At 36.2% G+C, this 18,255-nt stretch overlaps 1 protein-coding gene across 4 annotated transcripts in view; it reads right to left on the minus strand.

Moving 5' to 3' along the window:
- The window catches only part of SPICE1 (spindle and centriole associated protein 1), a 101,346-nt gene extending 83,799 nt beyond the window's left edge, over nucleotides 1–17,547 (minus strand). Inside the window, exons 1-4 of one of the 4 annotated variants that reach the window (XM_037835574.1) lie at nucleotides 17,449–17,547; nucleotides 13,090–13,188; nucleotides 5,629–5,676; nucleotides 2,711–2,854 (exon numbers count right to left, since the gene is read on the minus strand). In XM_037835574.1, coding sequence (XP_037691502.1) covers nucleotides 2,711–2,854; nucleotides 5,629–5,676; nucleotides 13,090–13,188 — 291 coding nt within the window. In that variant the 5' untranslated portion in view covers nucleotides 17,449–17,547. Of the gene's footprint in view, nucleotides 1–2,710; nucleotides 2,855–5,628; nucleotides 5,677–13,089; nucleotides 13,189–16,063; nucleotides 16,535–17,238 lie in introns of those variants that run through there. The other 3 variants (XM_037835575.1, XM_037835573.1, XM_037835576.1) reach the window with 3 other exon arrangements.
- Nucleotides 17,548–18,255: the final 708 nt, after the last annotated feature.

Consider the following 18,255-nt stretch of genomic DNA (forward strand, 5'->3'; position numbering starts at 1 on the left):
TTCTAGGCCCAGTCAGGAGACACCAAGAAAAATCTAACCTCTTCAAGCTCAGTTTCCTGATGTGTAAATACCCCAAACTACAGGGGTATTATGAGGATGTGCGCGTACTGAATAACCATATAGCACTATATAGATGCTTCAGAATGTTACTACAACTTACATTATTCCACGAACTGAATTTCCATCCCTGGTTACCCATCTCGCAGATACAAGCAAAGCTTAGGAAAGAACATGAATGGATGGACTCAACTATCATTACACTAGAAAATTTACATAAAGTATATTTCCTAATGGCAGTTTTAAGAGTGACTATCTACAAAAACAAACATTATCCTTTTATCAAAACAATGAGATATAAATGACAGAAGCATATTGTGGAGAAATAATTTTACTAATCATATCAAGACCTGATAGCAATTATAATGAAGTCTCAGTTACAACCATTACCCTGCTGCCCTCTGGTAGTCTCATCAGGAAACTGAGCTTGAAGAGGTTAGATTTTTCTTGGTGTCTCCTGACTGGGCCTAGAATCCCAGTCTTCCAGGCTCCTTGTGGCAGATGGTTTGAGAAGCCAGAGATCAGTGTACTCTGGCTTTCCTTGTTCTCTCTAGATTTCTTTAGCACTTCTCTTTGATAAGACTCATCCTCCTAATAGGTAAACCCATATCTGTAAACCCATCTGAATGTATAACTTCCCCAGATGGGTCTACAAAGCACAAAGCCAAACTTATGAGTGGCAATGTACATCTTGGATTATCAAAAGATCAGTCAAGGTCCCTGCAAAAACATTATCGGAAACTCTGATCCTAGCCCTTTTGTTTCATGATAATAAAAACCAGGAGGTATTAGGAGATTATAAAGACATCTGGGAAATTATTATAATTTTGGAATTTATAAAATCTTTGTGAAAGCCTCTCTCTGATGCTTGAGTGCATCACACAGCCAGTGAAATCTAAGATTCTGCTGGCCAGAGTCTTTCTCTCAATTTATTTTAATTTAATTTAATTTACATTAACCTAGGACCCCAGGACCCCCAGCTTTAGGGGTATGTGTCCTGTAGCTCTAATATACACAAATTAAGCCTATTTGCCTAAGAGGGCTTCTTCCTTTGGTCTCATCACATGGCCTTAAATAAAGACATTACAAATACAGCAACACTGAATTAATAGATACACACATACCCATTGATTCAGTAATTCTACTTCTAAGAATTTATCCTAAAAATGTACTTATAAATGTACCCAAAAACATATTCAAGGATATCTGTTACATGATTGGTGTGATAAGAGAGGAAACAATCTGTGGTTGGCAGACATGACTAAATGTCCACCAATATTCTTTCTTCCCTTTCTTCCTTTAATAGTAGAATGCCCCAAGTTTTAGCCAAAAGCATAGCTAGATTTCCCAACCACCCTTGCAAGTGGGAATGGCCATGTGATGAAGTTATGGCCAATCAGATATGAGTCAGAACTTTGGATAAGTAAAAAGGTATAGTATGCACTATTTTCCTGCTTCCTTCTGGCTGGGATACAGGTAAGGAAGCCAGAGCTAAGGTATACTAGTTTTTTAAAAGAGGATTTCAACCCTGACTGATTCTAAAGTATAATCGGCATTAAAAACCACTTCACTATAGCCTGAGTAAGCAGCACCACAGAAAGAAAACAGGAACTTCGCTCATCCTCTGTTACCACTCTCCTTTCAATCCCCTACTTTTATCACATATATAACTCGTTTAAGAAATTCAGGGCACTAGCAGGAACCACCAGGAAGGCAAAACAAAAGCCCATGGTCTGATGAACTCTGGGAGCTACCTTTCTTCTTGGATGGATATGTGTTCTTAGGCCTTTCACTGAGAATTACCACCTAACATTTATATGTATATGACTTACCCAAAATCATCAAAATATTTTTAACAGTGAAGAACATGTGAACATTTATTTTGGAAATATAATTTTTCTTGATGATTATACAACTGTGCCCTTATTTCACTAAGAAACCTAATGAATTTCTCAAAAGAAAGAAAGATTATGATTTAAAACTGCAAAGAAAGGTCACCCACACAACCAAGAACCATAAACTTCAATGCTGAATAAGGTGCAATGCTGCAGATTCAGCAGGTTCCTTCTCTCATGATTTCAGCTCAAATAAAGAAAGTCACTTTGTTGTAGTTTACTCTTATTTCCCATACTGTTCACTGCTACACAACATCTGATCTTATCCAAATGTTCTACATCTGGCAAAAGGATGAGCCAAATACAAGTGGCTTACTAACTAATTGGATAAACATGAAACATTTTTTTCAAAGTGATCTGAAAGCACTGCTGTCGAAATGAGAAAAATAATTCCAACAACTTATATATGAAAGGCATCGACTATTGACACAGACTGTACTAATCCCTCACAAATATTGTATCTCTAAATCTTATAACAACACAATCAGGCAAGTAGTGTTATTCTTATCTGAAAGATGAGAAAATTGAAGGCAAAAAGTTAAATATCTTAAGTTAATAACACATAGCTAGTAAGTTGGGCAGTAGGAATTCAAATCATCACTCTAGACTCTTGATTGTCACTCTGCTGTTTTTTTTTTTTTTTGGAAGTCAACAGTAATTATTAGAGTCTCTCCAATGTGAACCAAATGTGGGGGGAAAAAGAGAGAGAAACCTATTTTTCTCTTTCTAACTTTAGAGATAATGCAGTTTAGCATTACCTCCTTCATGAGAGCCAATCTCTTTTTCTCAAGATTAGAAGCTTCTGGTTTCTGTTTCCTCCATTTTTTCTTCAAAGCTTTTTCTTGAAGTTCCCAATGTACCAATGCTCTATTCTTTGATTTGTGTATTTCATGACGACGTACCTATATAGGAGAAAAAAATATTATAAAGTAATATTTCAGGAAAAAGAAGTTCCCTATTCAGATGGTGGGAGGCCACCATCTGGTGAAGTTCATCCAAGAATTAGATGCCAAATCTTCAACACCTCATGTGGTTAGTAAATGTAACAGTTCAGAGGAAATACCAACTGATGGACAGTTTTAAAAGTGGACGTGAAACTTACTACAAAGTTACAGTAATCAAGGAAGTGGTACTGACATAAGGATAGACAAATAGATTAATGAAATAGAAATAAACCCTTACATTTATCATCAATTGGGCTTCAACAAAAGTGTCAAAACAATTCAATAGGGAAAGAACTGTCTTTAGCAAATGGTGCTGGGACTCCTAGATAGCTACATGAAAATGAATGAAGTTGGATCTCTACCTCACACCATTTATAAAAATCAACTCAGAATAAATCATAGATTTAAATGTAAGAGCTAAAACTACAAGAGTCTTGGATGAAAACATAAGAGCAAATTTTCATGACCTTGGGTTAGCCAAGAGTTTCTTAGATACAGCATGAAAAGCACAAGCAACCAAAGAAAAACTGGATGTAATCAAAATAAAAAACTTTTGTGCTTCAAAGGATACTACCAAAAAAGTGGAAAGAAGGCCCACAGATGAGAGAAGATAATTGCAAATTATGTATCTGATAAGGGACCTGTATCCAGAATATATAATCTCTTACAACTCAATAATAAAAAGACAACCCATTTTTTTTAAATGGGCAAAGGATTTGAATAGATATTTCTCCAAAAAAGGTATACAAATGGCCAATAAGCACAAGAAGATACTCAATATCATTAGTAATCAAGGAAATGCAAATCAAAACCATGAGAAACAACTTTACATATGCTAGGATGACTAAAACCAAAATCACAGACAATAATAAGTGTTGCCAAGGATGTGGAAAAATTGGAATCCTACTCCACGGCTGGTGAAATTGTAAAATGGTGCAGGCACCTTGGAAAATAGTTTAGCAGTTCCTCAAAATCTTGAACATAGAGTTATCTTATGACCCAGCAATTCTACTCCAAGGTATATACCCAAGAGAAATGAAACATAAGTGCATTAAAAACCTTGTATACAAATGTCAAAGCAACATTATTCATAATAGCAAAAAAGCAGAAACAAACCAAATGCTCCTCAAATGGTGAACAGATAAACAAAATATGGTATATCCACAAATGGAAATCTTACTTGGCAATAAAAAGTAATAAAGTACTAAACTGCGCTACAGCATGAATAAAACTTGAAAACATTATGCTACATTAAAGAAGCCAGACACAAAAGGCCACATATTATACGACCCCACTCACACGGAAGTCCAAAACAGTCAAATCCATAGAGACAGAAAGTAGATTAGTGGTTGCCAGGGGCTGGGGGTAGGTGAGAATGGACAGTGACTGCTAAGAATGGATATGGGGTTTCTCTTTGGGGTCATGAAAATGTTCTAGAATTAGATAGCAGTGATGGTTGTACAACTCTGTGAAAATACTAAAAACCACTATACTATACACTTGAAAAGGATGTGTTTTGTGGTATGTCAATTATATCTCAATAAAATGTTATTTAAAAAAACCTTTAGCAGAAACTAAAAATTAAAGTGGGAGTTGAATTGGGATAAGGAAGCAAGGTAATATATAGATAAGTAAGGGCAAAGGTAGGGAAACCATTGCAAGTAGGGAAAGTAGAATGAAAATAGCATGAATAGGGGCTCAATGATGGGACTATGTATAGCATATGCAAGTAATAAATTACTATATTGACTGGACCAGTGTGTTTGTAGAGGGAAATAATAATGAAAGAGACAAAGATGATAGATGATAAAAGAAACAGACACAAGATACAGACAGAGTCAGAGACAGAGATAGAGATAGAGGTAGAGATAGAGATAGAAAGAGAGAGAGATGATAGCCAATAGATACATAGATGATAGGGAAAGATGGCTATATACGTATAAGGCAATACTGAACAAGAAAGACTCAAACTGTAAACCCAATCTATCTTATGAAATTCTATTACATGCTTATTTGATATATGTGATGATTAATTTCACCTGTCAACTAGGCTAGATTTTGGTATTCAGTTGTTTGGTTAAGCAAACACTGTTACAGTGAGGGTATTTCAAGGATTTAAACCATTAGTTAGTTGATTGCATCTATGGCTGATTAAATCTAAAATTAACAAGGAGACTGCCTTCAGCAGTGAGAGGAATCTCCTCATCCAAACAGCTAAAGGCCTTAAAAGGAGACCTAAGAATTTCAGCAGTCAGAAAGAATTTCTATCTCTACTTCAGCCAGCCACCTTCTCCTGGAGAATTCATTGTTACCTTCATCACAGTTCTCAACTTGTGGCTTCTCCTGGGGAATTCAGCACCACCACTGAGTTCTCAACTTGCAGCCTGCCCTACAGAATTCAGACTTACCAACCCTATGTCGCATTAGCCAATTTCTATAATAAATGTCTTAATATTTACATATAGACAGATAGATAGATATAGACAGATAGACAGACAGATAGATGTATATCTCCCATTCTATTTCTCTGGAGAACACTGATTAGTACAATAAACCTAGCTAAAATCAGGGAGTTGAGAAGATATGCTTTTGAAAATTTTATACATACATAAACAAGATTAAATATAATTGAACTATTTCCAGGAACTGCCTATGGTTTCTATTCTGAAGGTTAGAAATGAAGTATCAAAAAAATAGTGAACAAATGACATAACTTTTGTTATAAAACTTACCAGATCTTCAGGAGTTGCCCGATGGACTGTTAGATCATTAACAGTATTCTGCAAATAAATAAATAAATATTTAAAAAGGTCTTACTTTTTAAAAAATAGTCTTCTTATAAAATATTAGCACATACTGGATTTTACTAACTGAAAGTGGATTCAAAATGCTGGTACCAAAAAGTCCTTCTTTCTGGGTACCAGTATTCTCAATTTAAATATAAACACATTGCTTTTGGGTGTCTCAGAAAATAGACTATTTTTAGTGTCTTACAGAAAATAAGCACTAAATTCACTAAGCATAAACTATATTAAAACAATAAAACAGGTAGTATATAATTTTAAATGACTAAGTTTAATTAAAATTGTTGTTTCCAAATTGAATTTCATGAAATCACAGGATTTCGGTAGGAAGGTCTAAAGATTTCTAAAAGAAAGTGGTCATTAGAGAGAGGTACAATTTTTGCCTGTGAAACACCTTAAACGTAGGATCACAATGATAGATGAGGTTCTAAGGCAATGTATAATTTTGAAAGTAGTCCCAAATTAAAAGGCACTAAAGCAACACAGCAGGGTTACCACATTGTACAACTCCAGGAAGTACATAAATACCTGGTAAATAGTACCCCCTGGAGTTGTGCAGTGTACAGCCTGTACCACTCTAAGTAGTAGCTCTGCAACTTGGCCAGTTCCACAATGACTTCAATCATTTTGCTACCCAGATTTGGTAAGGCAAAAAATTAAAAAGTTCGAGTTTTACTTCTAAGTGATAACAAATACAAAGAGAGTTAAGTCTAGTGAAATAGCTTCTGCTATATTCAAACACCAAACTTCTTGGCCATAGTTTATATCTAACTCAAGCTTTAGTATACTATAACAGTTATTCCTTTCACTTTGATTCAGAAAAGAGCACAATATAATTATGTTTTTAATAATCATAAAAAATTCAGGCATGTAAATAAATGACATGTTTGGAATTAGTTCTCATGGGAAAAATGTAAAATTTCATTAATATTGTTTAAAACTATTTGTTTTGGAATTGCCTTTAAATCTAATTTACAAGCCATTAAAGAAAATGTCTAACCTTTTTTTTTTATATATATATTAAATTCAGAATGTCTAACCTTCTTTTATATCAAAATAGTATTAGTCAGATTCAGTGGCTTCCAGGGGACTAAGGTAATGGCTTAAGATGCTCCAAATTGCCATGAACCAACAAAATCTATGAACAACTAGCAAAAACTGGCAAAGCCATCATCCTCAAAATTCCAGAACACAGTTAAAAACATGGTTAAAGGGTTGCAGTAACTGGGTGAGTACCAAATCAGGAAAACGCAGCTTTAAAAATGATACAAGAAGCTCATGGCGCCCTTGCTGGACCTCCTCCATCCCCTCCCAAGCATGGTATGAAGACGGCCTGTCCTCCATTGCGCTTTCCTGGTCATGCTCCAGAGGGAGGAGAGGAACTCCTATACTGTGGTGCCTGTAAGTAGGTGACAGTTTATCAGGTGGCACCCTGAAAGACTAAACAAGGAAACTCTTCTCTAGCTCGCACTCCTAGGACTTGCCCTGCAGGTAAATTTACAGACAGCTACAGCAGTGTTACAAACAAGTCAAAGTGGCCTGGGGCAAAGGATTACCTGCCTTAACACGTAATAGAGCATCCAGAAGGGGAAGAAAAGTCTATTTCATAAGAGAAGACAGTGCATTCTAATTGCTGTAAAAAAAGGGAATTCCTAAGGCCTCAATCAAGCACAACATGAGGACAACAAAGGCTCAGAAAAGATGGAGAGGACCCCTTACTTCACAATGGCCTGGAGCTGATCTTCTTGATAGGAGAGTTAAACTCTAAAGGACAGCACCAGCCAATACAGAGCCAATTTGCAAAGAGTGTGAAAGGTTTTTGGATTTTTGTTTGTTTTTCTAAGCTTCTGGCACTCAAGAGAATTTCTGTCATATCATTATCTGGATACAAACTTAAGGAACAGACAGCTTAAAGGACAAAATCTCAGAGTTAACACTTTAAAATATTAAAAGGTACAATGTACCAAAAAAATTTACAAGACAAAAAAAATAAACAGGAAATGATGGTCATCCAAAGGATCAACATAAATATTCAGAAACCATTAAGAAAGAAGAACAGACTTTGGACATACCAAAGGCTTTTAAAAAAATAATTTTCAATTTGCTAAAGGAGATAAAGGAAAATAGAGTAAGAATTAAAAGATACCAGGAAAATGATGAATGAACAATAAGAGAATCTCAATAAAGATATAGAATTTTTTAAAAGGAACCAAATAGAAATACTGGAGTTGAAGACTACAATAACTAAAATGAAAAATTCCCTACAAGGTATCAACAGCAGTTTGGAGCTAGCAGAAGAATCAAGAACTCAAAGACAAGTCAACTGAAATGATTCAGAACAAGGGGCAGAAAGAAAAAAGAAAGAAAAAAAAAACCATGAACAGAGCCTAAGAGACCAGTAGGACACCATCAAGCACACTAATATATGCATTATGGGAATGCCAGAAGGAGAAGAAAATAAGGGGCAGAAAAAAAAATTCAAAGAAAAAATAGTGAAAAACCTCCCAAATTTAACAAAAGACAAGAATAAGCACATTCAACAAGCCTAAGGCACCCAAAAAAAGAACAAACCCAAAGAGAACCATGCCCAGACACACACTAGTCAAACTGCTGAAAGCCAAGGGCAAGGGCAGAGTTCTGAAAGCTGCAAGAGAAAAGCAATGTGTTACGTACAAGGAAGTCCAAGTAGGATAAAGTGCCAATTTCTCATCAGAAACCATGGAAGCAAGAAGAGCAAGGGACAAAATATTTAAAGTTCTGGAAAAAAAAAAAAATGGCAACCAAGAATGTTGTATATGGTGAAACTGTCTTTCAAAAATGAGGCAGAGATTAAACATTCCCAGATAAACAAAAGCTGAAGGAGTTCATCACCACTTGACCTGCCCGACAAGCAATGCTATAGAGAGTTCTTCAGACTGAAAGGAAAAAATACCAGACGATGGATTAAAGCAGCATAAAGAAATAAAGACTTCTGGTAAAGGTAATCATATGGGTTATTATAAATGATGGTACTATTTCATTATATTTTTTGGTAGTAACTTCATATTTTCCTTCTTATAGGTTCTAAAATGAAAATGCATATAAAGTAATTGTTTTGGTTTGGTAAAGCTAACAAAATGCAATACATCAGAAAAGCTAACAAAATGCAATACATCAGAAACGGCTTAGCTTTATAATTGAGATTTATTAGCTTACAAATTTATAGTTCTAAGGCCATAGAAATTCCCAATTAAGGTATCAACAGGACGATACCTTCTCTGAAGACCGGTTACCAACAAGCTTGCACTCCTCTGTCAGATAGCCAGGCATATGACAATGTCTGTTGGTCCTTCTCTCCTGGGTTTCGTTGCCTCAGCTTTTGGCTTCTCCATCTGTGGCTTTTTCTCAGAAGCCTCTGTGAGTTCTCTCTTAGCTTCTCTGGGGCTTTTCTTTATGACTTTCTCTTAATTTCGTCTCTTATAAAGGATTCCAGTAAGGGGATTAAGACCCACGTTGAATGAGGTAAGTCACATTTCAATTAAAATAACCTAATCAAAAGGTCCCACCTACAATAATTCTGCACCCACAGGAATGGATTAAAAGAATATGGCCTTTTCTGGCCTTTACATAACAGCTTCAAACTACTACAGTAATGATAAAGCTATGATTTTAGATGTAAAATGTAAAAAGATATAATTTATACTGGAATTTCTAGCCAGAGCAATTAGGCAAGAAAAAGAAATAAAAAGCATCCGAATTGGAAAGGAAGAAGTAAAACTTTCCCTATATGCATACTACATAATTCTATGTATAGAAAATCCTGAAAAATCCACAACAAAACTACAAGAGCTAATAATTAAATTCAGCAAAGTGGAAGGGTACAAGATCAACATGCAAAAATCAGTAGTGTTTCTTGATAAAGAACAAGAATAATAGGGACAGAATCCCTGATAATAAAAATCTCATTTTGTCCTTACTATTTGGATGAAAAGGAATTGTTAAAAATTTCACAACTGGAGGGACAAAACTGTATGCCCACATAAAATTTATCATCAGTTAGAAGAATAACCCTATGATACAAAATAAACATTTTTATTAAAGTAAAAAATAAAAAAAAATCAGTAGTGTTTCTATTTGCTAATTATAAACAATCTTAAGAGGAAATCAAGGAAAAATTTCCATTTAAAAGATCAACTAAAAGAATCAAATACTTAGGATCAAATTTAACTAAGGATGTAAAGCACATGTTCATGGAAAACTAAAAACATTGCTGTAAGAACTCAAAGAAGACCCAAATAAATGGAAGACATTCCATGTTCATGGACTGGAAGTCTAAACAGTGTTAAGATGTCAATTCTACCCAAAGTGTTTTACAGATTCAATGCAATCCAAAAGTTCCAACAACCTTTTCTGCAGAAATAGAAAAGCCAATTATTAAGTTTATAATGAAGGATAAAGAGCCCTGAATAGTCAAAAACGTCTTGAAAAAATAGTACGAAGTTTGAGGATTCATACTTAGCAATTTTAAAACTTCTTACAAAGCCACAGTACTCAAAGCAGCATGGTGCTGCACAAGGACAGACAAACAGAACAATGGAATCTAATTGAGAGTTCAGAAATAAACCCTCACATCTGTGGCCAACTGATTTTTGACAAGAGTGCCAAGTCCACTCAATAGAGAAAGAAGAGTTTCTTTAGCAAATGGTGCTGGGAATACTGGATATCCATATGCAAGAACAAAAGCAAACCCCTGACTCACACCATATACAAAAACTAATTTAAAATGTATCAAATTCCTATATATAAGAACCAAAACCATAAAACTCTTGGAAAAAATCATAGGGAAGAATCTTCAGGACCTTCTGTTTAGCAACGATTTCTTAGACTTTACACCAAAAGAATGAGCAGCAAAGGAAAAAACAGATAAATGAAACCTCCTCAAAATTAAAATATTTTGTACATCAAAGGACTTCATCATGTAAGTAAAACAACAACCTACAGCATGGGAGAAAATACTTGGACGCTGCATATACAACAAGGGTTTAATATCCAGAATATATAAAGAAATCCTGTAACTCAACAATAAAAAGAGAAACAAACCAATTTTAAAATGGGAAAAAGACTTGAGTAGACATTCTCCAAAGAAGATATATAAATGGCCAATAAGCACATGAAAAGATGCTCAACATCATTAGCCATTATGAAATTGCAAATAAAAACCACTACGAAATACCATTTCACACCCATAAGAATGCTACTATTATAAAAACAGAAAATAACAGTGTTGGAGACGATGTGGAGAAATAGGAACACTCATTCATTGTTGGTAGAAATGTGAAACGGTGCATCCACTGTGAAATACAGTTTGGAGGTTCCTCAGAAAGTTAAATACAGAATTACCATATGATTCAGCAATCCCACTTCTAGGTATATACCCAAAGTAACTGAAAGTAGGGACTCAAACAGATATTTGTATACCAATATTCATAGCAGCATTATTCACAATTGTCAAAAGATGGAATCAACCCAAGTGTACATTAGCAGATAATGGATAAACAAAATGTGGTGTACAGATACAGTAGAATATTATTCAGCAGTAAAAAGGAATGAAGTTCTGATACATGCAATGACACTTATGAATCTTGAAAACATCATGTTGAGTGAAATAAGCAAGACAAAAAAGGACAAATATTTTATGGTCTTACTGATAGGAAATAATTAAAATAAGCAAATTTATCAAGTCAGAAACTAGATTAAAGGTTACCAGGGGCCATTGTAAGGGTAAGTAATGGAAAGTTAATGCTTATAGTACAGTTTCTATTTGGAGTGATGGAAAATTTTGGTAATGGACGGTTGTGATGATAGAACATCACTGTGAATGTAGTTAACACCACTGAATTATACATTTGAATGTGGTGGAAGAGGAAATTTTAGGTTGCATATATAATATTTCAATAAAATTTAAAAAAAAACAACATAGGGCTGACTGTACAAAACAATGAACCCTAATGTAAACTATAGATTATACTTAATAGTATAATTATAATAATATTGCATCAATTGTAACAATGGTACCGCACTAATGCTAAGTGCTAACAACAGAAAAAACTGCGTGTGAGTGGAGTTATATAGGAACTCTAATTTATGCATGATTTTTCCGTAAACCTACAACTTCTCTAATAATAAAAAACAATGTTTTAAAAGCTACTGAAATAAAAATAAATGACCTTTTGAACATATCATTTAAAAATCAAAACAAAACAAAATCATATTATTAGTCAGCCTGATCTCTCCTTCATTTACCAGACTTGACTACAAAGGATTTCTAACTACTTCCCAAGGTCAATCTACCTTCAAATAACAAAGACTGTTTCCAGTACTGGAGATATTAAAAAAGTAAATGAATAAGGTTCTGAATGCAATTTTGAATAATGGGTTTCAATTATGATTTGAGCACATAACAGCATACCGGAATAAATACTGAATTTCCCAAAGTGACCACTCTAAGGGGATCATGCTTATGTTGTGTGCTTTTTTTTTTTCCTTTTAACCAGTTTCATTACCTTCGAGTCATACCCTTATGGTATTTTGTAACCAATTAGATAGCAACCAAGCAATCTAAAGAAAGAGAAGTCCCCCTGCCCCACTTTCAAAGTCTATCCGTTTGCCCAAAATATATACCTAAGACAGTTGGCTGCATTCCAAATCCAGAAGAATCCTTAAAACCCAAACTAGTTCCAGACTAGTTACTTGCCACAACAAAAGTAAAGGGACCTAAAGTCTCATGGTCCAAACCAAAGTACCAAGCTGCAAAAGATATAAACCCCCTTGGTAATACCAGGGAGTATTCAGGGCACAAAGCAATATGTCCAAAGGCACTTGAAACTTGTCCTCTATTTTAAGAACATTTGTACTGAAACTGACCAGCCTGTGGAGGTGAGCAACAAACAATTCAAGGGGTAAGAAAATAAGGCCCACCCACTTCGTCAGCCAAAAATGCCAACACACGATAATGGTATTACTGGTTGCTATGGGCAGACATAAAAAAGGTATCAGAAAATTCACAGACTTCAGTGACACAGGTTAGCTAAAGTTCCTTTAAAGCAGTGATCTCAAAGTTGGGGAGGGAGATGAAAAGGCACACTCCCACTCCCTTAAGACTCCAGTTCTTCAAGGGTGGTAGGGGTTACAGCCTGAACATGTGTATTCTATAAAAGTTGCTCAAAAGATTCTGCTCTTCACTCCATGCCCTAGGATATAAGGTATGCCCAGAAACTCATTCCCTACCCCACCCCCCAATCTTTAAATGGAAACCCCATTCAGAGCACCATCTTCAATGACTAGTGCCAAGTCATCACATCTATTCCTCCAGAATAAGAGTATATTGTTTATTATCCCATGTAGACTTACATCCCATTCTTGCTTCACTGAAGATTTCTTCTTCTTCACTTTCAGTGCTTTTCTTCCTCCTCCCCTGGGACTGTAACGGTTCACTCTGACAAATGACATCTAGGAGTAATAATCATATGAAATTTTTAAAATAAAAGAAAAAGTAACAAAGTATCACAAGAGGGGGAAAAGACATCTAGGAAAAATAAAATAAATCATAAAATGTCAGAAGAAAGTCTCAAGCATATTTAGAGAAAAGACTACCAAAATATTTTATTCTCTCACTTCATTATTAATAGAAAGTTGATACTGATAATTTAATAGAAGAGGTCTCAAGTCAGTAACTTAAACGTATTTGTTTAATAAAGAATTCTAGGAATGCAGAAATTATAACCTAAAGCAGAGAGCTAGGACAGTAGTCAAGCTTGCCATTAGTTACAGGTACACATTTACAAATAACAGAGAAAATGTCAGTCACATGCTAACAAAATGAATGCAAGATATGGGGAAGGGATGGCAAAAGAGATTTGGAGTTCTTTCTTAAACATTCTAACACTCTAAATCATTACCAGATACATATCTGCTTACCTTAAAATAAAGGTAGTTAAACTTTAGAGAATAAGGTATGATACCATTTCTAGAATACTTAATACTAAATGGGAATGGTTATTAATTTTACACTAGAATTTATAAATTGCAAACATTTGCTTGGCATTCTTAAAATAGCAATGCTAAGAACACTGGACTAAATTCGATACAAAATTAGAAAAAGGCCCACAGTCCCTGAACACTAGGATTTTACAATATGTATTTATATATTTGACCAAAAAAAAAAAAAAAGCCAACACATATACAAGACTCATATTTTGGAACCGCTTTACACATCTAAATAATTGCAGAACTTTTCAGCTGACTCTAATATTTTCCTTAAGCACTTTTAAAAAACTCATTTCATCTACTGTAATAAAGATGTTTAAATGTATTTCCCAAAAGCTTGCCCACAATCCTCTTTGCTCTCCATATTCTCTCTCTCCTCCTCTCTCATCAATCACATGTACTCTTTAGACATAGTATTGAATTTCAAGGAGTTTTCACTCCAGCAAAGGAGTTATATCACCTACAAGTTAGAGAATAACATTTAAGTTTTATGATGGTGGTGGTGGTAATGATGATGATGAAGATGGAGATGATGGCATCAACTAACACATATTGAGTGCTAACTACATGCCAGGTACTGCCTTAGGTTCTTCACATGTATTATCTCTTTTAGTCCTCACCATAACCCTAGGAGGTACTTATATTTACTGCCCATTTTCCAGATAAAAAAGCAAAGGGACCAAGAATTAACCAACTGCGAAAGTCACACAGTTAGTAAGTGGAGGAGCCATAAACACCACAAAAAAAAAAAAAAAGATAGGGAATGGATTAAACAGCTACATTTATGATCATGATTTTTGACCAGGGTGCCAAGGCAATTCAATGGAGAAAGAACAGTCTTTCCAACAAATGGTGCTGGAACAAAACAACTGGATATCCACATGAAAAAGAATGAAGTTGGACCCAACCTCAACCATATGCAAAAATTAACGAAATGTATCATAGATAAAAATGTAAGAGGTAAAACTACAAACTCTTACAATAAAATTTAGAGTAAATCTTTGTAACCGTGGGTTAAACAATGGTTTCTTACATAAGAAACCAAAAGCAGAAGCAACCAAAGGAAAATTAAGTAAATTGGACTTTCATCAAAATTTAAAACTTTTGTGCTTCAAAGGATATCATCAAGTGAGTGAAAAGACAACTTGCAGAATAGGAGAAAATATTTGCAAATCATCTATCTGATAAGGGACTTGTATCCAGAACACATAAAGAGTTCTTGCAGCTCAACAAAAGACAAATAACTCAATTTAAAAATGGGCAAAAGATCTGACAGATGTTTCTTCAAGATATTCAAATGACCAATAAGAACATGAAAAGATGCTCAACATTATCAACCACTGGGGAAATGTAAATAAAAACCACATCTCTGGGCTTGTGGGACCCAGCAGGCTGGTGATGTTTGGGCTTCCCTATCCCCTGGGATATACAATATTGAAATTGGGCTAATTAATAACCCTACAATGGCCTCTAAGTGTTCAAGTGAAAGGAAAAGTCGCACATCTCTCACTTAGTTTGTGATAACATGTTACACAGTATAACACACTAAACTCCAAATTTGTCACATGTATATGATAAGATTATAGAGGTGTAACTAAGCCACTCTCCCATCTCTAGCCTCTTCACCACCAAACTTCTTGAAGACAAGGCCTATTTTAACACTTCTATTTACTAACACCCAGTTACACCTCAAACTTTTGGAACATGGGAATTCTGATTGCACTTTTGCACTAAACATTATTCTCTTGAACATCAACAATAATGATGACCATATCTTTCTTAACAAAGAATCAGACTTTGTGGTCTAATAAAGGAATTGTATGCCACTTATGGAGGCCAGAGACCATCAGTGAACCATCATCAATTGCTGAACTGTGAGACTGTAGGGATAATCTCATGGTTTACATAAATCAGCTAATCAATCAGTCAGAAAATCCAGGCTTGTTAGAGAAAACCTGAAATACTATTAGCTTTCTAGTTGCTATTTTCTCTTATTTCTTCTCAGGCTCCATTGGCCCCTCCTCACATACCGTTTAATCAAGAATTTTCACTTAGTGCTATTTTCAGTCCTCTTATGTTTTCCATTGGACGCCCTCTCCCTTCATCCAACAATCGTTTCTGAGAGTCTACAACATGCAGGTACTGGCTGGGCATTGGTGACACAGTAGTAAATAAGTCTAATGTGGTGCCAGCTCTCATGGAACTGACTTCCTAGATCACCAATGGGGAGTTCACATACTCCCTTAGTGATCACATCTACTCCCGAGAGCAAAGGTATGAATTTTTTGAGTGCACAAACATACTCTGTGAAAATAAGTCCCAAATCCATGATTCTTACCTTTCCTCAAAGCATCAAACTCTCTTTTCCAACATCCAACTGCCTCAAATACAGTATAGTCATCCAGGTGCCCTCCACTAAATCTTGATATTTACTTGGCTTGCTAAGGAAATGTCTACTGAATTAAGCTGAACTGACAGCATTACCCTCCTTGTAATTGCCCTGATTTAAAACCCTAGCATCACCTTCTGTTCCTTCTTGTCCTATAGTCAATCAAATAAGAAAATCTAATTATTTCCCTAAAACATCTCTCCCATCTGCCCCCCTCTTCACCATCTCTACCACAAAGTTTCACTCAGTCTCTCATTTTCTCCTAATTAGTATCATTTTCACTCATTCACTCACTCCTTTAATCATCTATTCATCCAACAAATATTTTGAGAGCACCTGCAAAGAGACAGGCACTGGATACAGTATGAAACTAAATTAGTCTATGCCCTCACAGGGCTTAGAGTCTATCAGAATAACAGCATTAAACAAATAACTACAACAAAAGTATAACATGTATAGTAAATTCAGTGTACCATGGAGACTAGGGAGAAGATGAAAAAAATTTGAAGGGTCAGATAATGGCCTATAAACTACAGGAATTTGAACACTATCTAAAGACCATGGGAAACCACTGGAGAATTTTAAGCAGTGAGAGATATGACCGAATTTAGCAAATCCACTCTGGCTAGTGTGGAAGACAGATCAAAGGGAAACACGTCCTCCTTACAGACAACGTCCTTTCAATCAGATACATGTATAGATCACAACCCTTCATTTCCTTCCTCAAAAGATTTTAATGGCTGCCCACTGAAAGCAGAACGGAATCCAACCCAGCTTGCTATTCAGACCCTCTCCCCCATGTAGCCCGGCTGACCTTTCTTTCTCCTCTTATCACATCTCCCACACACCCTAAACCCAAGCTCACCTTCACATAGTTCAACACAGTTAACTCCCATTCACTCCTCAAAACTCATTCTAGCGGTTCCCCGTGAGAAACCCTTTCATGACCGATTTAAATGACCCCTCCTGTCTCTAAGCACCCTACCCCGGGTATTTGTCCCTCTTGCCAAACTGTAAACTCCTTGGAATCCCTAATCGCGTCTTCTCAGTATAAAAGCTCCCGCAAGCAGTGCGCACGCGCATAATTATAGTGCTTCTGGAGAAAGCGAGAGGGACACACATACCCAGACACACATCCTGACACTCATATACACTCGCGAAACACACGGAGTCGCAGATGCGCTTTCTGTGACAAGGATCCCCGACCCCAGGGACTGGATCCTGTGGGAACAGAAAAGAAGGAGCCACCACCGTCCTCCCAGCTCCGTAGATTCGGACCCTGAGGATCGCTGGAGCTGCAGGCTGCAGGCTTCCGCGCCACCATCGCAACCTGCCTTGTAGTTTCCTGATTGCTGCCTCCACCGCGGCTAAAACTTCAGGATCCAGAACCTCCTGGCCCGCCACAGGATAATGCAGCCCGCCGTTTCCGGGACGTTGCCTGGGTTACCAGAGCCCTGCCCCGCTCCCTTACGCATATCCGGTGAACCCAGTACGCGAACGCTGTTGGACTAGCAAAGTTTTGGCGTTGTTTGCTTCTGCGTTTTGTACCCACCTGCCGGTTTCAGGACAAAGCAATGGAAGGTAGACATGTAGTATTTACAAGTGTTCTTGAAAATGCGCTGTAAGATGTTGTTCTCCACAGCAGTGTTTACATATCCGACTTATCAGCCTTCATTATTAGCACCTACCAACGTGCCAAAGACTATGCTAGATTCAATGGGGACTAAAAACAGACAGAATCCCTGCCCTCACGAAGCTTACAGCCTAAGAGCAGACAGTTATTAAAGACACAAACGTAAAATTAAAACCATGAGAAGTGCTAAGAAAGAGGCACAACAAGATACTAAGCCTATAGGATATTCGAATTACTCAGGGAAACTGAGAAGCAAGTATGACCAAGCCACCCAGGGAAGGGAGACCATTCCTTCAGAGTAAGCCCCATCTCTTGGCAAGTGCAAGACACTAGAAGTGCATTGTGTGGAGAGTTGAGAGAGAAGAGGGAAATTAGTGATCCGTTGAAGCCATGACAAACAAAGCTGTTTAGGCCATATTAAGGAGTTTACAAACTCTTTGTTGGAAATCAGGGTTAATTTGCTCTGATAAAACAACCTACCTTTAGCCCCTCCTTTTCTACTGTTAAA

This window comes from Choloepus didactylus, chromosome 1 (assembly GCF_015220235.1).
Source record: "Choloepus didactylus isolate mChoDid1 chromosome 1, mChoDid1.pri, whole genome shotgun sequence".
Taxonomy (NCBI): domain Eukaryota; kingdom Metazoa; phylum Chordata; class Mammalia; order Pilosa; family Megalonychidae; genus Choloepus; species Choloepus didactylus.